The following is a 24749-nucleotide window of genomic DNA, read 5'->3' on the forward strand; positions in this document are numbered from 1 at the left end:
AAATGTGGGTTTTTTTGATTTGTGGCGTTTTCCTTGCTGGCCTCCCACGCAAACGCCAAATGGACTTTCACTAGCATAAAGCAGGGTGTTGGCTTGTGTTCTTTGTAATCCAACGCTCGAGGAGTCAGACAAGGAATTGGTAGGATCACTGTTTATTATCAGTAAGCAGGGCATATTTAAAGGAAACGAGCAGATTTCAACACTACATCTATAACTAGTTTATTGCTGGCGTGTTCCTCTCTTGCCCTTATTATTTATGTTGAAAATGATAAATGAGAGATTGATGGTTCTAGCTGGTTTATGAATAATCAGGTTATTTCACTGTAAAGCCCCGGGGGAAGGTAATGTTTCTACAATCCTCCATCAAAGAGAATGCAGTTTGCACTCGTGTGTGCGTGTGTGCGTGTGCATGTGTCTGTGTTGCTCATTCCTCCACTGCTTTGTACTCAGCACGTTTTTGCACCCTCCCTCTGCAAGTGCGCGTATCCCCATGCACCTCCATGGCACATCCCAGTGCTGACGCAGGTTTCCCGGTCCGTGCAGCCCCTTGGCATCACCACCCGCAGCCACGCACTGAGTCACAGACTCATCGAATGGGTTGGGTTGGAAGGGACCTTAGAGATCATCTCATTGCAACCTTCCTGCTATGAGCAGGGACCCCTTCCACGGGCAGGGACCCCTTCCACCAGGCCAGGTTGCTCCAAGCCCCATCCAACCTGGCCTTGAGCACTGTCAGGGAGGGGGCAGCCACAGCTTCTTGTTTGAGTGTTCGGAGCAGTTTGCTCTCCAGTGCAAGAGGCGATGGGCGTCTTGGTGGCCCGTGATGGGAGGCTGCACGGCCAGGGTGCAAGCCAGGTGCTGTGCACGGAGGGCGCTGACCGAAGCAGTCCACTTGGAAGAAGCCCTGATCCCATTTGTACTTCAAGGACCTGCAAATAGCCGCTGGTCTGAGGATTTGCTTGCGAGACAGGAAGAGCCCCAGAGAGATGTATTGAATGTTTATGCATATAGAAATGTCTGATCACCGGGCTCAGAACAGGCTCAGGAAGGGAATCTGGAGGTGGTTATCTGGAGAGGAGGATATTTTTATGCTAGAAATGTGCTTTCTGCCTGTTAGCAGGGTAGGAAGTATACGATGAGAATCAAAGGTTTGGCAGGATGAGCATTTTCAACCTCCTAGATGTGAACTCCCCGTCTGTCTTGGACTCTAAGGCATAGAACTGTTTGGATCCAGTATCATTATTAGAAGCAGAAAATAGAGCTCATAAAACTCCCTCCTTACGCCCCAAAAAAGCAATTCCAGGACCCTCTATCCTGCTTGCGAACAAGCCATTCCTGCATTAATTTCCCGCTGTGGCCAGGCACATTGCCAGAAGAAGGGGACTCGGAGCTTCAGCAGAAGCTGCGCAGCCCTGGGGCAGGTCCTTGCTCCTCTCCTGTGTAACCAGACCAGGGGCTTTAGAAGCAGGCCGGAGAGCTGGGGATGGGTAATGTGGTGGCAAACTCGCATGGCCAAGCCATGTTCCTTCCAGCCCATGAGGTAACCACAGAGGCTGTGTCTGAGGTGGGAATCACTCCCCCAAGCAACAGGCTGAAAATCAGCGCTTAGGTACGCTTTGTACCATGGCTGAGCAGACGCTGCAGAGAGCAGTCGGGAATGCCAGCCAGGGAAGCCACCATCCCACCAGCAGACCCATGCAGCCCCTCTGAGGTCCCAGTTGCTGAAGCTAAGGTGCCCCCTGAGGCACTGAACCTGCATCACAAGGCAAGAGGCAGTTGCAAAGCTGCATCTAGAGTATCTCAGGTGACTTCAGTCATCCTGGGATGGCTGCTGTGGGAGGCAGTTGTGGAGCTGCATCTAGAGCATCTCAGGTGGGTTCAATCATCCTGGGATGACTGCTCTGGGAGGCAGTGGTGGAGCTGTAGGTCCCTCCATCCCCAGAGCAGTTGACCCTCGAGGCATATCTGCTGTGACAGACCCCCCCATCCCACATCTGCTTCCCACAGAGATGGCCTAAGGGACAGTTCAGCATCCCATGCCAGAGGAGATGAAGTTCGTGCAGAGGGCTGGGATGCGCATTGCTCCAGGTATGCTGCTGGTGGTTCCTTCGCATGGGCACAGATTCGTGACATTTTGAGGACCATGATGCAGCTTTCCTGCTGCTTGGGATTGCCTAGATCTTCCAGAGACACTTCTGCAGGTCCAGGCTGTGACACTGCTGTCTGCTGAGCAGAAGGAGCAGAAACCAAGCCCAAGGTATTCCACGTGCGTGGCAGTTTCAAGCAGATGGCTTGGCAGCAGGCTGAAGTTTTTACTGCTCAATGTCAGGTAAGGTTCTTTCTCTGGCAAATCTCTCCATTGTTTGTTGACTGTACATAGCTGTGGAATGAAGTTTGATAAAGGCATCTGTTGTTCCCTTACAGCTCTGCTTTGTTGAGTGGAATGGGGATCTCAGTATGTGGGGTTTTATTATTATTTAATTTGTAGCTGCCCATTATCAACAACTTCTTTCAGGTGAGGCTTTTGGCATTTTACACTCAGCATTCTTGCTGTCTGTAAAACCAGACTAAACCTTTCCTGCTGTTCATGAAGGCATCTAGTCTAAATTCAAAGTCCATCCATTATAACTTCAGCACCTTGTAATCCCTCAGAGATATGTGCAATTACTCTCTGAAATATCCCAGGAGCAAAACTAATACCAAGCATCATCTGCTTAAATTTACAACATCCAAATGGCACAGTAAAGGCCACTAGCTTAGGGGTTAGCTCATCTGAGCACACTTGCCAAAACACATATCCTGCATCTAATACTATGCTGCTGAGGATTTAGCTGCCACCTCAGGAATCTCCATTGGACAGCATTCATGTTTTATGGTTTTATTTAAATAACAGGAGTGGATGCACATGTCCTTCATCTGGCGTTCGGGTTTCAACCATTCAACTCGCCCACCCGCTGCCTTCTCCATGCTGTTGCATTTCTGTGGGTGCTTGAGCATGAGAGTGTCTCCCATCCTTCATCCTAGGAGCAGTTCAGCCGTGATTTGTGTCAAAAATCTTGTGATGAGGGCACAGGCACTTCCCGTGCACCTGAAGCAAGCCTCTTGCATAACATGGCTTTCCTTCTCCTTTCCATTCCTTAAGAGTTTAACAGCCGTTTTCGTCCAAGCCTATTGACTTCATCCCTATAAATCCAATACAATTTTTCCATAAGGGTTAGTGTCAGATTCTCCCTGCAGACATCTTAGGTCTTGGAAGACAGCTGAGCACTCTACTCATAGCTGGCTGGCGAGCCTGAGGCATTTACAGCAATGGCTTTAAAACACACTTCATGGCGAGGCAGGGTTTTAGCCCTGATGCAACCCATCTGCCATCACGATTTGGAAAGCCAGGTCATAGCAGGGGTCCTGATACTGCACTAGGATGTGGATACCTGGATATGAAATAAGCATTATGTTGGTTCTTCCTGCCCTTCAAGGCCATGGAAAAGCTAGGAGAGGAATTATCTAGATTGAACACCAGGGCTTCAAGCTGGGTAGAACAAGATCGAGCAGGAAGAGGGAAATTTAGGGTGAAGAAATCGTAAAACTGCCTCTGTAGGAAGAGTGAGGTTTGGGCTCTTTGCTTGAGCTATTTGAACCTTCCCTGGGCATATGTGACAGAGGAGGTTTTACATGGCTGAAATCACAGCCTCCTGACCATGGGGAGCTGGGCTGAATCCCACAGGCAAGCAAAGGAGACACCAAAAACATTCCCTCTGGATGGGAAAGGGGCATTAGGGACTAAGTAAATGGATAAGTAAGAGGAAGGAAACTGCGGATATATCAGCATGCCAGTTTGAGCATTTTATTATGATATATAAATTTTGTCTTCTTAAATTACTCTCTATGAGTTGAACAGGAAGGGATTATTGTGGAGGGGGGAATATACAAAAATAGAAGGATATTGTGAACTACTGCATCACCACATATACAACAGTAAAGTACTTTACAAGCACTTAGAGAATCAGACTTACAAAAATAAAAATATGACACATCCTTATGCATTTCCACCAGTAATATGTTCTCTTCTTCCTTCTCTAACCTTCAAACATCTTTCAGCCCCATCTTCAGGTCACGATTCACACGGTAGGATACTTTTGCTCATTTTGATGGCCATCACAGCATCTGAAAAGGAATTAGTGCCTCCCAAGGCTTATAAAATACAATGGTTATCAGAGAGCTTTAGGGGAGATGTTCAAAGCAGATCAACTTGTGAGTGATGAAGGGATCCTTGGGGAGCAGAGTTTATCTGGCAGCAGAAATGTGAATAACCCACAAGAAGATCCATCATGCCCTATAAAGCGTTCCCCCATCTCTACACAGGGACAGCTCTATGTATCCGTGCTTGACACACAGAGACCCCCAGAAGCTGGGGGAAGGCTGACGCTCATGGGCTTCAGTGGGACTAACTGTGACCAAGGATCAATCTGATTTTGTTTCTGCTCTAAAGAAGGCAAGGATGCTCTTCCCTGCAGGAAAAAAAGGCAGGTTAAAACTACAATGACTAAGTATCCTAGCTCACAGTGTTCACACACAGAACCATTCGCCTCTAGATCAGATTCACGCAGCCTTCAGTCCTCAGTTTGCTCTACAAAGTGTTTTGCTCATTAGCCTTCTAGTGACCTTTCCCATTTTTTTAAGACACACTCAACATAAATAGTAAATAGCATTCACTTCTCTGACCAGCAGCTCACTCAAACACTGCTATCAACACCCAAACCTCATTTCATCATTCCCAGAAAGTATGCACCTAGGGTGCGCATCTGTCTGTATTTCACATTGAGAAAAGTAGAGCTGGCTTAGGAAACAAAGAAAAAAAAAAAAACACCCCAAAAAAACCACCCATAGAAATAAAGACGAAAGAAGCAGTAAACTGTTCTCGTCAAAGCTGCTTTCTGTGTTTTGTGCAAAGTATTCTGCAGGCTCTGAAAGGTCAGTATTTAGTCAGGGTTCCCTCTTTCTGGCCCCAAACGCAATGACAGCAATGCAGGCAGACCAGACACAAGCATGCTCTGCTGCATTCAGGGGTGAAACATCACAGGAATGAAGGGGATGAAGGGCAAACCCCGCACCTTTGAGACAGTGACTTTTCATATGGAAGAAAACAACCTTCCCCTCCACAAAACAGATGCCTTCTGAGAAAGCTTCTGATCTTGAAAATAACTATTGACGGAAAATAGTTCCTGAAGACAGAGTCTGACTCTACCTATCAGGCTCACAGGACTGTGGGCAACAGACACATGAAGACCCCAGGGATAAATTGTGTAGCCATAGCCCCAGCTGCTCAAGGAAACTCACCTTTCTAAGCAACATTTCCATAGTCTAAATTTATCATTTGTATCTTTGAGAAAATATACATGAACAAAGATCTGTTGGTTGAGATGAGTAATGCTCCACTTAAAACACCTCTCTGGTGGGACTAATCATTCCTTTAGATGTACAAACATCGTACAGGTAAGGCACTTCTTGGCGGCCGGGAGCGATTCTTAAGTGGCAACACACAAACACAAAATTCAGTTTCTGGTGTTTAAGCAAAACAAAAAAAAGCCACTGCTTTTTCCAGTTGGGAGCAAGATGAACTTCAGCTCTTCTACCACCGCCAAACCCAGCCACAGGGATAGGAGCAATAGGGACAGAGGGTGGGCAAGCAGGGTGGGATCTGCACCCACATGAGGGTGAAGACCTGACCTTCTGTGGTTTTCTTGTGCTCAAGAAAAACAAAGTCCCTTTCCAAGGCCTGCTTTCACTGAGAAGAAAAGCAGCTTGTGATGGGCCCATGGGAGACATCATAGAAGAAGGTATTTTTCAAAAATTTCTACAGATCTCAGGCACTTGGCAATGTCACAGCTTGGATGTGGTCCAGGGTGGTAGCCCACCATGGCCTGTCCATGGCTACACAGCTCAAAGTGTGTTCAGCAGCTGAGAAACCCAAGCTGCCGGCTGGCTTTTTTTTCCTAACATGGCAAAACCAGAAAAGCTGCTGAAGCTCAATGGAGCAGGAGCATGTGAGGTCATTTCTAGTCTATTTGCAGAGAAAACAAAGCATGAAGCTTCAAAGAGGCCTGACCTGGATGTGTGGGGACCCTACAGTGCCAGGGATGCAGCCCTCCGTTGCACCCTCCCAGGGGTCACGTTGACCTGTGAGGCTCTGCCTTTGCAGCCCCTGTCCCAGCACGGGGAAAGGCCAGGCTGTGGCTCAGGTCTCTCCACTGGATTTGTATTTGCACGCTAGTTTTTTTGCTTTTTTAAACATCTTTTTTTCTGTTGCAGCCAATGATTAGGAAGCAGAACTAACAGTGGACAATGTGGGCAGAAGCCTGCAGCCGGCCACAATAAAAGAGATTTTCTGGGGAAAACCTGTCTTGCTCAAAGACCAGCATGATCAAAAACTGCAGCTCTGTGCTTAGAGCAGGGGAATAATCCAACTGTTAACAGGAGAAAAGCCTGATGTATGGTCAGAATAGGGTGTTTCTGGCATCCCTTTGGCTTGGAGGTCAGCCTGTCTCCATGCTTGCTCAGTGGAGGTGGCTGCAGTCTAATCTGTAATCACGCAGGGATCTCCTGGGTCTGAGAGCTGGCCCTGCTTTTCAGTCTGGACTACACCGTTGCTCAGCTTGGAAGCCTACCCCCTTTGCTACAGCCTCTCACAGGTGGACGGAAAGAGCCCTCCAGAGCCCTCACGATGTACCCAGGAAGGCAGATGAGTATTTCCACTGGTCCCAATGCCCACTCACCAGCGCTTGGCGAAATGGGACAGACCTCAAGATGAGCTAGCAATTAAGTGCATCACCAACTTGCATTGCGCTGAGACAACGTTCATCCTAGCCTCAGCTGCCTTGCTGTCTGAGCTAACTCCGCAGCACTTCTGCTTGCTGGAGCTCCGGGGAGAAGGGTTGCTTCAGGCATAATCATCCCTTTGGAGGCAGATGTTGCTTTTCCAGGCCTTGATGCTGACAGTGACAGCAAAATCTGCCCAGTAACAGACATAATCCTTGTTTCCGTGATGCTGAAAAGAATTCAACATTAGGTGGAAGCCTTGGAAATCCTTTGAGAGATTTCTCCCTACTAAGTCCTAACTCCGACATACAGAGGCAGAGTTCGTCACTGCCATGGCACACATCTTTCAGTACTAATGATGCTTCAGCTGTCAGGATCTAAGTTTGTGTATAAAGACTTTGTATTTACCTCTGGTGGAAAAAGTGTACTTCATTTTGAACAAGAGAACTCTGTTTCATAAAGGTCACAGTTCTGGTCACATCCACCAATTGCCTTTTGAAGCTGGTGGAAAAAAAGAAGTATCTTCATAAGTCACTGTTTCATTTTATTTTTTTAAGTTTTTCAAATTTTTTTTTTTTTAATCTCTGTGGGTTTGTGCGTCAACTGTTCTGGGCAATCAGCTATGTCTTGTTGATATTGTTAATAGGTTTTCTGACTCAGTTCTGTTCTGAAATAACTTGATGAGACTCGCAGCAAGTCAGGAACAAAATGGAAAGTTTAGAAGAGGGAAAGCTGGAAATTAATTTCCAGAGCTGTGTGGTTCTTTTCTAAGTCTGGGCTCTTCTGAGCAGCATACAAAAATTCTTGGTAAGATTTCTGGAGACAATTCCATGCCATTTTCAAAGGTTACATGTTTGCAGGAATCCAGGCTCTTGCAGATTTTCAACGAGCTACCAAAGTGAAGAGATACCGGGAGATGTGATTCACGAGTGGGGAATGGTTTACTTCAGGATGGCTGTAGTGACTCCCGTGCTCTCAGTGTTTCTTGATTCTTTTGCAGAGACAGCTCAGCTCTTTGTGAAGCACCTGTTGAATTGCTGCAGCCTGCCTGCCCAAGAAAAACCTGCATGGATTTGGGCTCTTCAATACTTCAAGCTCTACGCTGAGAAAGTTTGGCTGCTCCTCCAGAGTCAGCAAAGCTGTCTATGTCACAGGTATGGAAACTATCGAGAGGGTGAGCAACCTTGCTCATGAGTTAACCCTGCAACAGCTTCTTTGAAGCTAGATAGCATCCTCCTGTACTACACTCCTCTCTGCAATACAGCCATACCCTGAAGCTCAGAAGGGTTGCAAGTGCGTAAATATCCCTGTAAACTGGGTGTTCAAGACAATGAACAGCACGGCACACTTGGACTGTCAGTACTTTTGAAAAAGGGCGCTGGGCTCCTAAATCACTTGGACACTTTCAGAAAATCACCCTTCAGCTATTCAGTTTCCTCAGTCTCCCCTGCTTACTCTTGGCTGGGCTCACAGGAGAGGTGGGCGTGCGTCAGGGTAGGCCTTTCTCCCCTCTCCTGGTTGTGCTGTGCCTTGCTATCGTTTATAAACATTCACCCGCTCACAAGAGCACCATGCGCCTGTTTTCTTCCTCTTTTTCTTGGTGACAGTCCCGGATCCTCCCAGTAAGTTAGGCCTGAGGTTACTGCAGCGGTGTAACACTGCAGTTATCTCCCAGGTGAGCTGTTGGAGCAAGCTGTGATGTATTGATACAAATAACTGTCTCCTCTGCATTTAAACTCTAAGAGACCTGGCTTGGTGTATGCTGGGCAGACTGGATGCTGACTCTGCAGCTGGTCTTCCCTTTGCAGAGATCAAAATAGCTCTGAAGGTTAAAGTGAGTCTCGCCTATGTGCTAGACGAGACCTACAGAGCTCACAAGGCAGCACTCTGCTATGGGTAATAGGGTCCTTTGTCATCTTGATTTCATCTAAACACAATTAAAAAATAGATATGCTTGGAAAAAAACCAAAAATAAAATCCAGATCATGAATGTCAGGAACGTCGCAAAATACAAGCCAGCCTCTCACTGATCAAAACCATCCCATGCCCTACAAACCTCCTCCCAGCCAGTTCAGCCTCACCCAACACGACGTGTTCTCCAGCCATTAATATTCAGTCGCCATCAATGAGGGCCCAGCCAGAGACCCAGCAAAGGCCACAGCCTCCTTGAGGTCACAAGTTTGCCAGCGGCAGGGCAGATCAGAGGGTCTCGCTGTAGATGACGCACGGGCTGGTTTCCTCACAGAGTTCCAGCTGCACGCTGGAAGCAAACCAACGCTTGGCACAACCCAAGCTGTAGTTGAGGGTGGTCCGGTAAATGTTCTTGGCACGTTTAGGAAAAATGATGGTCGTGCTCTGAAACCTCAGTGGCTTCTGGCGGGGCTCAAAGATCAGCTGGGACTTGTAGTTCCGCCAGGTGCAATTGGGAGCTGCAATGACTGTCTCACTGTAGGTGGTGACGGTCGGGATGGGGCCATAGAAGATGTCATCCCGGTAATGCTTCTCAGAGTCATACTTCACCTCGGAGTTGCACCTACAGAGGACAGCAAGGTATCAGGAACACAGCCCAGGCAGCAAAGGGGAGAGGATAGGCAGGACTTTTCTCTAACCCTCTGGAGCTGGAAATGTTTATGAACTCTTACTGCACAGATGCTGAGGCAGCTGCTGACCCTACAACCCAAAGCAGAGGGCCAAGAGGACTCCTTCCTGCTGGAGAATCTTGGTGGAACCCCACCTTGCTGTGAAGCCATCTCAGCATTTCTGCAGTGCATGTGCACAGTGGATCAGGCCTGCTTGGTCATGGCAGGGTAGCAAAGACCTTGTTGCACAGGCTCCAAGCAACCCGCTGCTTCCTCTGGTTTCTTCCATGGGCCCCACTGCAGCCTCGGTTCAGCCCTGAGGGCTACACTGAAGGCAGACACGCTGTTGGCAAAGGACATCAAGAGCTAGTGAAACCCCCTCAGCTGGGGTAGGTCAGAGGCTGAAGAATGGACAGTCATCCATGGACCGTGCAGGAAAAGCTTGACATTCCAGGAAAATTCGTGATCCAGCCTTTTCCTGAGCATTTTTAACAAGCACCGCCATGCAGCATCAACTTGAAATGCTGAGGGCCTCTGCGAGACAAAGGTCCCCTGGTCACTGACTCACGGTAGGTCTCACCCCACTCCCTGCTGCTAGTGCTAGGCTTGGGGGGTGTCACTGCTGCAGTGACCAGGCTGAATGGATGCTGCTGGTGGTCCATGGGCATGGGATGTCACACTGGGGTCAGGGGGAATCTACTTCTCAACACAGCATGCCTGCTGCTGCTTTCACAGGCCCTGTTGTCCAAGCAAGGTCTGGCTTGGCAGGAAAATAATACCATAAACAATGTTTTCATAGATGGCAGAAGCATGGTGTAATGGACCATTGCTGAGCTGTGAAGGCTGTGTGCTTGTCTTTTTTTCTTTATATTGCCTTGCCATCAGAGCACAAAGACGCCCAAGCTAGCTAAAATCAGAGTGCTTGGGAGATGAGGGGGTGAGGTTGCTTGTTGGGGCCTAGGGAAAATCCAAGCAATGGTCAAACAGCCGGTAAAGCAAAGAGCTGCTGTGGGCTATGGCGGTCCAATATCCAAGCCATTGGTCTCAAAGGAAGTGGCCGTGTTAACTGCCAGCAGATGAAGAACCCACAAAATGTGGGATATCACTGCCCCGCCTGTTATCTGCAGGCATGCAGAAGGGATATATGGACACCAGGCCACGTAAAGGGCTTTCCTAGAATCCCTGGCCATGGGGAGCAGCAGGACTTTCACTTGTTTCCCCTGTTCCCCAAACGCTCCTCTGGCAATCAGCAGCCAAGGAACGTGCAACTCCATGTAAAAAAGATTAAAAGCTGGGTGTGTGCTTGTCATTACCTCCACCCGGAGGGGGGCTGACTGATTGTGCACTGCATGTAATCTGAGCTGCTGTAATGTATTTTGCACAGTTAGGGTGTAAGCAAGTCATTCAGCACACATAAAACAAGACTCCGATGTAATCACCATAAAAACATGCCCGCTGGCAGTTCCTCAGCAAGCAGAGATTTACTGGGGTACATTTCCAGAGAGACGTTTGCATAGGTTGAGGGGGGTGGGAATTGGGTTTACAGTCCTCCCACCGTCCCTGCCCCAAGCTGCGTGTAACTTCTCCGTGCTGTTTGCGGAGTACATTCCACACCAGCAAAAGAGCGAAAGAAGAGCAGACACCAACGTTCATCCGTCAGCCACAGCACCAGCCCCACACGAGATCAGCACACCTCTGTCACTGGCTGGAGGGACCACCTCCTCAGGAGGAGGAGCTCATTCTGCCTCTGCAGGCTGGTCTAATGTTGGTTTCTCTCCTGCAAGGGCTAACAAAAACAGGTGCCAATTATAAGGGTGTTGCTTCTTCTGAGGATACAAGTCAGCAGGGAACAGGACGAAGACCATCAGGTTACTCGGTGGAGTCCATCAAGCCTACAGATGGTAACAGTTTCACTCACAGCCTTGGATTTGAGCTAGCCTTGGAAGGAAAGCCACCTTCTCCTGCAACCTCCCTCCAGTTCTTGCCTCCTCCCCTCTACTGCTGCTGCTGTCAGTGTCTTTAATGTCCCACCTCTCCCTCCCTTCCCATCAAAACAACCATGACTCCCATTTGTAAACACGTTTTAATTTTTGCAGAAGGAAAAGCACTAGGAAAAAGACAGAAATCCCCACCTACACATCCTATCCCACCTGTACCTGATTTCCTGCACAGGCTCAGGGCTGACCTCAATGCTTTCTCCAAAAAACACGGGGTACATTCGAGGCCTCATCTCTGGCATGGACTGGTTCAGGAGCAGGTAAGGCATCTGCAGGGAAGAGAAGCACAGCAAGTGTTGGGACACAACAGATGAGGCTGGCATGGTTTGCGATGTGCTGTGGCTGGCAGCTGAGCAGCCAGCAGCAGCACGTTCAGCACTGGCAGGAGACACCAGTGCCTCCAACCTTGCTGAACTCCGTCTCCTCAGAGTCCCGCGGGACAGCAGGTCACGGGCTCTTCAGCCACAAGAATAGGCAACGGTGGCAGCATCAGGACCAACTTTGTTTCATGCAAGCTCAGCTCGCCTTGCTTGCGCTCTCAGCATCACTCAGCTCCCCCTCACAGTCCCTGTCTTTTCCAGGTTTGTAGCAGGGCCCCAGGTGAGCAGAGTGTTCATCGCACCGAGGAAGGCACCCTGCTCCATGGTCAAAGGGGAGGACCATTGTCAAGTTGCCAAAAACAGCCTGAAGGTGCTTGGCAGAGAACGGGACCAATAACCCCCATCCTCACACAGACGAGCAGTTAAGATGCTTCGACCTTCCGATCTGCCACCTGTGGCTCTATCAACTCGCAGGCTGACTGCCAGCTCCCAGGGCTGATGCGACGCAGCGGGCTGCCCTCTGCCCACCAAGACCACCCTCTCCACCTCCCTCCGCCCTGCGCATCACCCCAGGTGAGCGACTCTGCCAGATCTCTGGCACTCCACGCCGCAGTATCTGTCTGTTGAAACTTAGCCCTTCCTTTCCTTCTTCCTTCCTCGTTTCTCACAGGAATTGCAATTGTTTGTGGGTTTTCTTTAGCCCTGATGTTGCCTTCACTGTTACAAATTAAAAAGTCTTACAAAAGACTCGAAGTGCACCAGGATGGGGAAGTGTGCTAAGTCTGATGTAACACAGAGATAGCGCCTAAGTCTGCTGACTTAAAGGATGTAGGTCTACTTAAGTGAGATATATATATATATTTATATATACACATATGCTGAAAATAATGTACCCCTTGCAACGATCCAGCGGGGGAAGTGGTAGACTTGCTGTTGCTGAAGTATCCGTGCCAAAAATGGCTGTCACACTCCAAGGGACATTCTAGTTAACCATGCACAACTGAGCACGGGGTGAGGCACTGGGGCACCTTGTGGCTTCTGCAATGCAGGAAGCCAGTTTCAAGTCAGGACTTCTTAATGAATGGAGCTGTTCCAACTCACAACACTGAAAACTGGATTTTTAAGGCTAATTACACCCCGAAGTTACTCTGACAAGTTGTCACAGTCCAGCAGGCTCCTCTGCCCACCACAAAAATGAGTAATCCCACTTCTCTATACTGCAGTGCTCTTAAACATCAGCTCCCACATACAGGGATCCTGTGTCTGGTGTCTGGACCAAGCCCAGCAGCTAATTAAGCCTAATCCTGCCCTCCTGGAAAAATGTCCTTGCAGGTTTTGGTCCCTGCCACCACTTTTCTGTCGGCAGCAATTTCTGACACACAGGGACACAGGATCTCTTTAAAGGAGATGGCTGGCAGCTTCTGTGCAGTGTTGAAAGGTCTCTAGATGTCTGAAAAGCTCCTGGAGTTTTTCCACTTTCCACCATGGACAGGCCCTATATGCTAGAATCACAGCCATATTTCATCAGTGTAAGTCAGTAGGATCACCTTTCTACCTTCCCCAGCATCTTCTGGTTGGGTGGGACAGGAGGGACCACTGGAGCTGTGGCCTGGTTCACACTGGCAGTGCTGTGTAAGGTCCTGAAGCTTGTGCCCTACACTGTCCAACATGCAGGTCCCCGCATGCTCGCCAGGTTACCCCTCCGGCTGGTGTTAACTGGCAAAGCTCTGCAAAGTCCACTCAAGAGCATCAGCTCCCACTAGCTGAGGTCTGGTTTTCTCTAGTGACTTGGGCTTTCTGCCTTAGGCTAAGGCAAAAAATGTCACTGCTTCATCTGAATTCGCCAAGCCCTTCAATTCTGTGTCCCAAAGCCACAAAGCTGTTTACTCTTTCCATACTGCAATATCCACGCATTTTATTACTGTGTTAAATTTGTAAAGCAAAATGGCCAAACCCTCACCTTCTGTTAAGGACAGTATTTGCATAGGTATGGGGGGGATGAAAAGGGAAAAAAAAAAAAAGATATGTTCACCCTCACTACCAAACACTGGCCAAAAGGCAAAGTTCATTCCTGGATCGCTTTCAACACTCTTGACAAGAGAGGGCAAGGGCAGCCTTTCTGGTCATAAATAAAGCTCTTCGCTTCTGAAATGGGACTTGTTTAGATCAGACAAGTCATAGTTCACAAGGGCACAGATCTCCAGCTTTTAACAGTCTGCACATGGCCAGCTCTCCAGATGAAACACAGCATTTGCACAGGGCAGAAAGGTGGGCCTTCTCCTGTAACATGAAGACCAGACCTAAAGGTATGCATACCTCTTACTGGAAAATATTTGAATGTCCTATCTTTACTACAAACCATGACTCTCAGCACAAAACAATGGTGACTTAGAAGTGGTTTGGGCTTTTATATCCCATCTTGAAGACAACGCTGCTGACCAGGGCACAGGTTTGCAACAGGCTCTGAAGGGAAAGCCCCTGCCCTTGAACTACCACTGCCTCTCCCAGCACCATCCAGGTTTTTTTTTCAGAGGGCATCCACCCAAGTCCGTGCCCAGCTGCTCCCTTCTCCGTGTGATCCGACAGCCCAAGAAAGCACATCTGGAATGCTCTGCGCACCCTGCTCTCTTCCATGCACTGCCTTTGGGGAGCCTTTGTGATGCTCACCTCGGCTGGGCAGGAGTAACAGTTCTCTCTGAGTGTAACCAGCAAGCTGGTGGTTTGGTCTTTCCCGTAATAGGTAAAGTAAGTCACAGCCACCAAAGACAGTTCCACACTCTTACCAATCACCCAAAAAGTGGAGAGGCAGAACACAATTGGGAAGGCTCTCCTGTCTCAGCTTTTAAACAACAGAAGTCTTCAGGCCATGTTGCCAAAACTGCCTGCAAACTTAGATAACCAGAGGTTGGGAAGCACTGATCTGAGCTGCACAGGCACCCCGGCGTTGTCTGACTGTGAGTTCAGCCTACAGGAATATCTTCTTTACTTCTACTGGCCAGGGACAAGTGAAGACTGGGTAAAACAGAACAGTTGTGAATTAAGCTGCTTTTCAGGACCAGACTAGCTTGCTAGAACGCAAATAACATTCAGATGGATGGTAACCATGAGCTGCTTTGCTCGATTAACACAGGAGAAATCCAGATCTCTTAACAGTTCTGCAAAGGGCATCTGTAAAGCGCAGTTTTAAAGAAGCCATTTCAGTGCTTCCAGGTGAGCAAACCTTCACACTTCGTGCTAACATATGCTGACACTAAGTGTGCTTTAAACATCCCTAGAGATGAAGATGCAGGAGGCGAGGTCCTTCCTGTGGCTTAGCAGGAACATTGCTACGGGAACCGGCTTCACAGCCGGCTGGGTGCTGCTTGGTCAGAGCGTGGGCACAGAGGCAAACAAGTCCCATAGCAAGGAACAGGAAAACAAGAACATGCTGCAGAAACAATACCAGTGTGCATGGAGAAACAGAGGCTCTGTCATGCATGACTGAAATCAGAGTCAAAAAGTTGCCACTGAATTTGGTGAGAGCAGGAGGAAATCTTGTCCAGGTTAGTTCTGGATGGAGTGGTGATGAGGCTATTTCCATTGTTGGTTATAATTTACCTTGCCCTGGGCAGGCAAGGGTGAAAAAAGGTATTTCATAATGCATTTTTATATGCTGTAAATGAGCATCAACTTCAGATCTGCAGGCTTGGCTTGATTAATTTAGAAAGCTGGAGCAATTATGGACATTGGCAAGTCAAAGCCAGCAACTTCTACCACCCGCCAGAGACCATTACAGATTCACACTTCTCTACCACGCGTAGTACCTTAAGCTGCTGCCGGTCAGAAGCCTTGAAGTCACCTGGAAGTCTGCATGTGGAAGATGTAAATAACTTACAAAACATGGTCTAAAAATAGAGATCATCTGTAAGACCCTGCAGTCTTCTCGCCAAACGAGCAACTGAATTGCTTGCATGAAGTGAAAGGGTCACTGAACAGTAAGCACAGGTTTTACACTGCAGCAACTGAAAGGCACTTCAGATGACATTTTGTTTCACCTCCAGTGTGGGGAAGCAAGAACAGAAGAGGCTTTCCAAAAGATTTCTCTTTGGGGCTGATGTGTTACATGCTTGGCACATGTCAAAAGCTGGCTTTTTGGGAAGAGTTTGACACCAGCTCCTTCCAATCTGTTTTAAAATTGTCAAAAAAAAAAAAACCCAAAATGTTCTGCCTGTCCAAAAAAAATACTAAAACTCAATTCTTTTTCCTTCTGCCCAGGAATGGTTGAAAGAAGAGGAACACTGGACCTCTGAACTCCCTTGAGAAAACGATGATCCTTGGCTCATTTCTAGCAACCACTCAGCGATCTCCGGATGCTTCACAAAGAAGGTGAGCTTCTTCATAGCCCTGCACCACAGATGGGCTGGCAAGAGCAGAGCTTGTTGCACACTGCTGGGGTCACTCATAGTGAAGAGGAGAAACCCACATATCTTTACCCCAGGCTGTCCACAAGTGATCTGCGGTCGAGGTCTGTCTATCCCAAGACAAAACCCTGGGGTTGCTGTGCTGGAAGGCTACAGCTGGGACCTGATAAATCTATGTCCAGAAATTGGAGATGTGCTGCTACTTATCAGATGCGGCTCTGCAAAACCCGTCACAGCCCTGTCATCTTTATGAAAGGAGGAGTCTGGTAATCCAGGAAAGCTGAGGTAAAAGGGAAGATATTGGAGAGATCAAAAAGTGAGCCCCACACACACATGTTATGCCCTCAAAACAAAGCCAAGGTGAAAATTCAGCAGAAAATGTGCTATCATTTTTATTTCCTTTCCTGTACATAATTTGTTTCAACCAGCAATGGGTTACAGTATTATTAAAACGTTAAAGTGATTTCTTGTTTGGCTGCATTTTTCCTTCTGTCTTAACTCTGATGCCTTTCAGGCATGTAACAGCCTGGGCAGCTGAATTCTGCTTTTTTCAAGTAGCACACAGATAAACATAGATAAAATCGGTTGCTGAACAGAATTCAATCTCCAGCTAACCAACAGCTCTTCCTTCATGGTGGCCTAAGTATTATTTGGAGGGTGGGGGGGTGTCTCGCTTTAGGACAGACACACATCCTTCAGCTCCATAGCCTTGCTTCGTACCTGCCACAAGTGCCATCTCAGTGACTGGTTCCTGGGGGTATTTAAATCACGGAGTTCTGAACAACAGCAAAAATAATGCAGTGGGCAGAATAATACTATTTTTTTATAATTATGTGGGGTCAGTGGGCTCTGTTAAGATACATTTTGTTTCAGGTAACTTACAAGAATGGAAGCAGAGTTATCAAATAGTAAACAAAGATGAGGAAAAAAGTGCCATGAAACTGGCCTGAGAGATACTGTCTGTTCCTGTATCTTCCAAATTCCAGGCAGCAAAGCAACAAGGAAAGGAAATCAACATGACTTGAAACAAATAAATCCTCCAAAAACCTTTTCCCCAGCGAGCAAGAAGGACCAGAACTGACCGACTCCTTTTGCTACGGTCGTTATGTGGAAGGCACTAAGATGTGGCATTAGATCTCTAGGGACTGTAAGGGGAAACGGTTTTCCAAGCATCAGGGCTGCGAACAGGATACAGCTTCCCAAATTCCCAGCTCCTAACCTAGCTAAGGCATAAGCAAATCTCTCACCACTTTTTCCCACTATGGTAACATGTCAGGCCCATGAAAATGTCACTTTACTCAGCTGTTATTTACAGCTATAATGAAAGATCTGGCTGAGTTATTTGACACACATCTACATTCTCCGCTCCAGCTGATAAGCAATATTTGTTTAACAGACCATTTATTTTCCCAATATCTTCACGTATTGCACATTATGAGTAATTTATACTAGAGCCAGATGAGATTATATTTGAAGGTGATAACAGTAGATGCAGACCTCAGGTAGAAAGCAGGGCTTTATTATTTCAAAGAACTACACCCTTCCTGCCTATCTCTCTCTTCTGTTTCAAGTGGGAAATGTGTGCTGCTTTGCTTGTTGTCCACAGCGCTATGCAGGGATGCAATGGAAATTAAACAGCTGCAAGACACAAGCCCAGATACAGCCACATTTTTCAGAACAGGCGATGACACCCTTAGGACCGTTTCCCTGATCTGCCCAGAAGCAACGTCTGTCCCGGTTTGCAGATGAGGTGAGGCCCAGAGCCATTCCCCCTCCTTTGCTGATGGCGTTGAACCAAGGAGGAAGAGGAGTGGGTGAGTGTTTGGGGACAAGGGACCCAGGACAGCCAGGTGGGGTTAGCCTTCATCAGGCAGCGGACGCAGGCGTGAAACCGAAACCCTCGCCAACCCCTGTCAGGGGAATTCCTGCAGGATCTCACCCTGTGGGAGCGGTTCAGAAGTGTCTCAGGATGCCGGGCTGCAAATGCCAACCCCTGAGGCAAGCCCTGCTGCTGTGCCAGATGGGTGCCTCGCTCCCCACACAAGCCTGGGGTTTTCCCCAGAGTTGCTGGGACCCATGTGAGCTTGGAGAGGCAGGTCACCCGCTCCATGTGTGGGCTGCACGCTGGCTGAGTTTGGGGTGCTGGGCCTTTCTCTCACACATGCTTTCCCTGTATGGGTCATCTCGAAGTTACATATTGCCTGGAAACCTTTGGTGGCCATGTTCCCCACCTGCTCCCCACAAGACAGTCTCCCTTCCTGGAGGGCTTTCAGTGTAGGATGAGATGCTGGCTCTGTGGCCCAAGGTCTCTTCAAAATGCAGCATGTCAAGATGAGGTGTTTTGTTGTTTGGTTTGGTTTTTTTTTTTAATATCAGTTATAAATCCAACAGGGTTGGCACACATACTGACCTGGACCCTGTTGTTGGGACCATGCCCGTGAAGGCTGTGCCAAGGTATCCTCCTCTTCCTCCTTTGCACTTGAGATGAAGCTGGAATCTCGTCCCACCACACAAGACGGATTCTGTCACCGCACTGTTGTCCAACACAGCTCCTGAATGTAAGTAGAAATTCCCTACGTGGGGGCATTCATCTGACACCTGATCCACTGGGATATAGTCCTACAGAAGTCAGTGCTCAGTGAGGCAGGCTGAATGCAGAAGTACTTAGGTCTTTCAAACAAAAAGGAACTCATTGCAATGGCAGAACTCATTGCAGTGGCAACAGTGTTAGGAAGGGGCAAGAAGTCTGCTGCTTCAAGAAGGCACCACTGCTAGCTGTGCGGATGAATGTGATCCTGATCTGCCCTGATCTCCATTAGAGTTACGCTACTGAATGCAAAGCACTTATTTCAGCACAGCCCAAAAGCAGTTCTTCTAGCCTAAAACTACATCCCAGGGCAACAACAACAGGGAAAACTCTAAGCAGATCTAGCTAATTTAATGTAATTTCATTCCCTACCCTTCCAGCAACTGCTTCTTTGTGCATATTATTAGAGACTTATTTCATTGTACTTATGTGCCTTTTGGACCAGCATTACATGCAAAGCCTAGAGAATTCAGTAACCCAAGTCCTAAGAGTCAATTTAATCATGTTTCAGATTTAAAACATAGAACTAGGTAAAAGTCACCTTCTATTTTCACTAGGATATTTGCACTTAAGCACAAAAAATTTTGACAAATTCCCTACATGGACTTTACTTGAAGAAATAAAAGCCAATTTCTCCTGCACTGCAAGTAAAATGCAAAAAAAAAAAAAAATCCCTAAATGGTGTCGAACTTGTGGTATTTATGACTCTGGCCTTAAATTGCCTTTCATATTTTTTGGATCCCAAAGCTGTAGCCAAATTGGCTGGTTAAATGTGAATAAATGGTGCATTGTCTTTGAAACAAAGTTGTGCTTATTAAAGAGAAGAGAGTTTACTTTTTCAGAGTCACAGTTAATAACACAAAGCAGAGAGAGCACAGATTTTACACACAAGAAAGTCTTCGATAAGGGCATGCAATCTCATTTTAGTCTGTATAAGAAGAGCTGTTCTAGAGCAGAAAAACTCTTCCAACATATTTGTGTAGTTGGAGCAAAAAAGCTGACTGCAAAAGAACACAACTGGGTTCAGACTGGTGGTTTTGATAGGTCTGCAGCAAGGAATAGTATGAAATACTTCCCACAGATTTGGAATGTTGTTTTCTTCACCTGACAGCAATTTATTGTACCCGTACATACTAGAATTTTGGCCGTTGGTGACTAAGCTTATATATGGCTTTATAGTATTGTAACACTAAGAGGCTGCATTCCTGGCTCTGTCACGTTTATAAGAAAAACAAAGACTAATATAACAGGCAATTTAAGAAAGCATGCCTTGGTGTGCAAATAGCTGCAATTATTGATTTGCCAATTCTGCATGCTCTGATGAACAGCAGAGTAGTAGAGTTAAACAGAAGCGCATTCATGGATTGTGTAACTGCTCATAGATCTGCAAGTCCTTGTTAAATGGCAAGATTAAAGCTAATTAGACACTGAAATTCAAAAGTATGAAGCAAGCAACGCTCTCCATATTTCTCCTGGTTTCTTAATAACAGCTGCAAGTACAGTATTTTCAAGGTGGAAATGAGAAGTGGTGAAGCTCTCCGTACAGTCAAACAGAGTGAAAGTTCCCATTTACTTATTTCGCAGTGTAGCAAACAGGCCGAGTTAAAGAGCACAGTCCTGCACCACTCCAAATAATACAGTCAAATGGGTTTCAGTGTTGGGATCTCTGCAAGCTTCTGCACCTACTAAGGGCACGGAAATACCTGCCATGTATGAAACCCATACTCTAGCAGCAGGAGCCCAGGGCTATTCATGCTGTTGCAATACGATATAAAATTTGGAAATATCTACAGTCTGAAATGTGCAAAATGTTCATTTATGATCAAAAAAACCTGCAAAACTTCATTTTGCCTTACAGAGATCACAGGAATAACTACATTTCCCCTGTAGGAGTCAAGCACTAAAACTCTCAGTCCCAACAGCTGAAACAGGTTTTTTCTCATGCTCTTTTGTTTTCAATATCTAAGGGCCTTCTGAGGAGGAGCGGTGGTCAACCATCATATTACTGGAATTAAGGCCGTCACATCCCCACTACAGAGCTGTACAGACACCTCCACCCCAGCTGTCTTCTGGTCCAGCAAGCCTTCATTCATCTTCCTCCCAAATTTTATTTTACAAATACATAGCAACAGCCTGGAGCTGCCAAATCAGAGGTGTGTGGGTAACTCTTTGTACATAAACAGTCCCATCAAGCTGGCACACACGCCCAGGCATCTGCAGGTAAGGCTCCATATTTGGAACCACAGCGCCAGTGGTCTGAGATTTGATTTTCATAATTAACACCTCACACCCTACCCACCGTAGTCTGGTGAGGAGTCATGGTTCCTGGGGAAGGTTTTGGCATGTTTGGGAGTAAAAGGCACTTTTCAATAACATGCTACAATAGCCTTAGAACTTGAGAAAGTAAATGAGGGTGTGAGAAGTCACTACAAAACATCTCTATCAGAAAGAAGTCTTTGAATTGTCATTAATCCATAGGTAGATAAATTTTTTTCCATGGAAAGATTTGTGCTGCAGTTTTTATTCTATATAGAAGCCAATTAACTGTGTTGAATACACCTACAAATGTTAAAAGAAAATTTGAAAGATCCCTGGGGAAGAACTTTCATCATCCTTTAAAAACCTCCACCACCATTGCTTATGCTCTGAACTTTGTGTTTTAAAAAGATTTTATAGCTGAGGGATAGAAACAAACAAAGTAAAGCCGAATACTAGCCATAATAAACCTACCCAAATCCTACTCCAGTCAGCCGCTTCACCAGCACCGCATCAGGCTCACCGCAACGTGCAGTGCCGCTGCCAGCTGTCTGAGCTTACGGACCCCCAGCCCTGCTCCGCTCGGCCACGCCGCGCACGGACCTTCCACGCAGGCTCATGCCGCAAACCCCCACGCCAGCAGCACACCATCTTCCCCAGACCGCGTCCCCACACCAGCCCCCCGGGCAGACACCCGCACCCTGCCCCGAGTCAAGGGATGGGTTTTGTCTTTTCTTTCAGCCAGGTCTCCAGCAAACGTGGCTCCACGCTCCTGACAAAACAAACGTGGGAGGCCAGAGCGTGAGGACGGCTGGGAGCCGGACTCCCCTGCCTCGTCCAGACGGATGCAGCTCCAACCTCCATCTACCAGGCAGGACAGCGTCGAGGAGAAGCCACTACACCTTTCTGTTCCTAAGGTAGGCAGCGGAGCCCGTTTCGGAGCTGGGCTTCACTCCTGCGCCGCTATCAGAGTTCACCCAGCCAAACTGCCAACGCTTCTGCGAGCGCAGCAGAAACCCCCAGCCCGGGCACGCCAGCGGCAGTGCCAACGCCGGGCTGCAGCCGCCATGGGGCACGGCCAGCCCCGGAGAGCCCTCGGCCACCGGCGCAGACGGACACTGAGAGGGGACAGGGCCCAGGGGTGCCCCGGTCAGCGGGCACCAGCCCTCTCCTCGCTGCCCCCCACTCCAGGGCTCGGCCAGCCTCTCCCCCCCGGGAGAGACAGAGCCCGGCGCCCGGGGTTTGGCTCTTACCACTCTGCCGTCCTTGGCCTCTCGCCGGTGCCCCGGGGCCGGGGGGTCCGCACCGCCGCTGCCCCCCGCTCGACCCTCACCGGGCGAGAGGGAGTAGAAGGGGGGGCTGGGGCTGGGAGGCAGTCCCGAGTCCGGGCTGTCCAGCAAGCCTTCCCGGCTCTTCTCCTTCAGGCTCTCGTCCATCCCTTGCAGCTGTAGGTGACCTACCATGTCTGGGGGGCAGCGAGGGGGCCGCGGCGGGAGAAAATCCTCCAGCGCCGCCCGCCGCGGAGGGAGGGGAGGGGAAGGGAGCCCGGGGGGCCCCCCCTGAGTCCCGATGGCCGCCACCAGCCTGCCGGAACCCGGGCTGAGCCTGCTGCCGGGGGGAGAGCCGGCATCAGCCGGAGCGGGCCGCTTCCCTCCGCCCGGACCCCGCGCCCCGGCCGCCCCCTGCCCGTCAGGCGGCCCCCGGGGAAAGGAAGAAAGGCCCCAGCCCCCCGCGCAGCCCCGCCGGGGACGCGGCCGGTTGCGTGCGGCGGAGCCCGGGGCGGCCCCGCCGGCAGGGAGCGCTGGGCGCGGCGGGGGACGGGCGGGCCGCGCTCGTCCTCAGGCTGCCGCCGTCCGCCCACCCGCCGCCTCCCGGCGGCCCATTTATCCGGAGAGGGTGGGAGGGGAGCCGGGGAGCGCCCTCCCCTTCCCCCGGCCCCCCAGCTCTGCGCCGGCCGCACGTTTTCAGGCATTTCCCGGACAGGGAGAGCGGTTGGCGCCGCCCGCCCTGTGCCCCCCGCCCCCCATCCCCCGGGCATCGCCCCCCGAGGAGCCCTCAGGCGACCCCCGCACACGGCGCTGCCTGCGGGAGAGGGGCCCGCCGCCATCGACGAGTGCGGCTGCCCTCCGCCCATTTCCCTCGCTCTGGTTTTTCCCTCACTTCTGTCCGAGTTTTCCCTCGCTTCTGTATGATTTTTCCCTCAGTTCCACCTGATTTTTCCCTCAGTTCTGATTTTCGTCCTTCTTTGGCTCCCTCACCCCCTAAAGCAGCTTTTCCCCTCGGTGTCAAGGTGTGTGGGCATCAGGGAAGAGCTCTTCTCAAGAGCCGTCATTCCTCTTCCCTTTGAGGTGGCGAGGGGTGGCTTCACCGAGGCAGTGGGTGACCATGGGTGTATATGCCCGCCATCGCCCCTGTGCTGGCCGTACCCTCATGGCGGTCCTTACACCTCCCGAAACAGAATCTCTTTGGCTTCCCAACCGCTGAGGAGCTGGCCTCCCCATCCCGGCCGTCGTCATGTGTTTGGAAGCACCATGAACGCTATGGGAGGGCATCCCGAAGCCCGGCACGGCGGCTGGCCGGGAGGAGCGGTGTGTGACAGAGGCACTGCCGGCACGGAGGGGAATGGAGAGTCCGTATCAGCCCTCGGGGTTCAGAGGAGCAAGCAGCGGTTAAACAGGTCAGGCTCGCTGAAGCCAATATGGACATTTGTTGCCAATATGGACATTTGTTACGCAATAACTGGCTGACGTTAATGTTAACTTGTCCACAGTCCTGGTTATGTTTTTCTCATCATGTTTTCTCTCTACATAGAGTCCAGACTGTGAGAAATTTGGGGCAGGCCCACTCGTACAGCTGAGCCTGGCAGAGCTTTATCCGTGGCAAATAGGTTTCCATGGGAAACTGTTGAAATCACAGAATCACAGCATGTTAGGGGTTGGAAGGGACCTCTGTGGGTCACCTAGTCCAAACCCCCTGCTGAAGCAGGGTCACCTAGAGAAGGCTGCACAGGACCTTGTCCAGGCGGGTCTGGAATATCTCCAGAGAAGGAGACTCCACAACCTCCCTGGGCAGCCTGTGCCAGGGCTCCGTCACCCTCAGAGGGAAGAAGTTCTTCCTCATGTTCAGCTGGAGCTTCCTCTGCTTCAGTTTGTGCCCGTTGCCCCTTGTCCTGTCACTGGGCACCACTGAAAAGAGTCTGGCCCCATCCTCCTGACACCCACCCTTGAGATATTTATAAGCATTTATAAGGTCCAAATCCAAGTGGCCACTTCACCTCGGTCTGAGCTGTGGGCCCAACACCCAGCAGAACAGGACCACGGCTGTTTGTGCTACAAAACCAACAAACGCAACGTTTGTTGTGGTGGCTGATGAAAATGTCACAGGTCTGGTATTGCACCTAGGGATGAAGTCTTTCACGCCCAAGCCCTCAAGATGACACAGAGTCCTTGGAGGTAGGGTTGGATCCTAAAAGAGCCCTTGCTCTATCCTCCTGAGGGAGCAGGTCACATTGTACGGTGATAGGGGAATGCACCAGCTAATAAAGCTGGATTTGTTTAGGCTTATTCTTGCTCAAGTCAAAAGGAAAGGCCGAGGATGCCCAAATCCACCCTTGGCTGAAACGAGGGCCCCTCCTCAGAGTGACTGAAGCAATCTGTATGCACTGAGCTGTGCAGAGGAATGTCACTGATTTATAAATGTCAAACAGGCACCGAGCAGCCCACACACGAACCTCAGTGAATTCTTGCCTCTGACCTGCTCGTCGGCTCCAGCAGCCGCACAGGCTGATTTAGAGC

General features: G+C 49.2%; 1 protein-coding gene across 1 annotated transcript; it reads right to left on the minus strand.

The window, feature by feature from the left end:
• Positions 1-3872: 3872 nt before the first annotated feature.
• On the minus strand, positions 3873-22638 carry RFLNA (refilin A). The gene is made up of 3 exons (XM_075434988.1): positions 22209-22638; positions 11552-11661; positions 3873-9349 (listed from the first exon to the last, which is right to left on the minus strand). The coding sequence occupies exons 1-3, from the start codon at positions 22416-22418 to the stop codon at positions 9016-9018; spliced, it is 654 nt and encodes a 217-aa protein (XP_075291103.1). The 5' UTR covers positions 22419-22638; the 3' UTR covers positions 3873-9015.
• Between the last annotated feature and the right edge of the window lie 2111 nt (positions 22639-24749).

This window comes from Opisthocomus hoazin, chromosome 13, assembly GCF_030867145.1.
Source record: "Opisthocomus hoazin isolate bOpiHoa1 chromosome 13, bOpiHoa1.hap1, whole genome shotgun sequence".
NCBI classification, from domain to species: Eukaryota; Metazoa; Chordata; class Aves; order Opisthocomiformes; family Opisthocomidae; genus Opisthocomus; species Opisthocomus hoazin.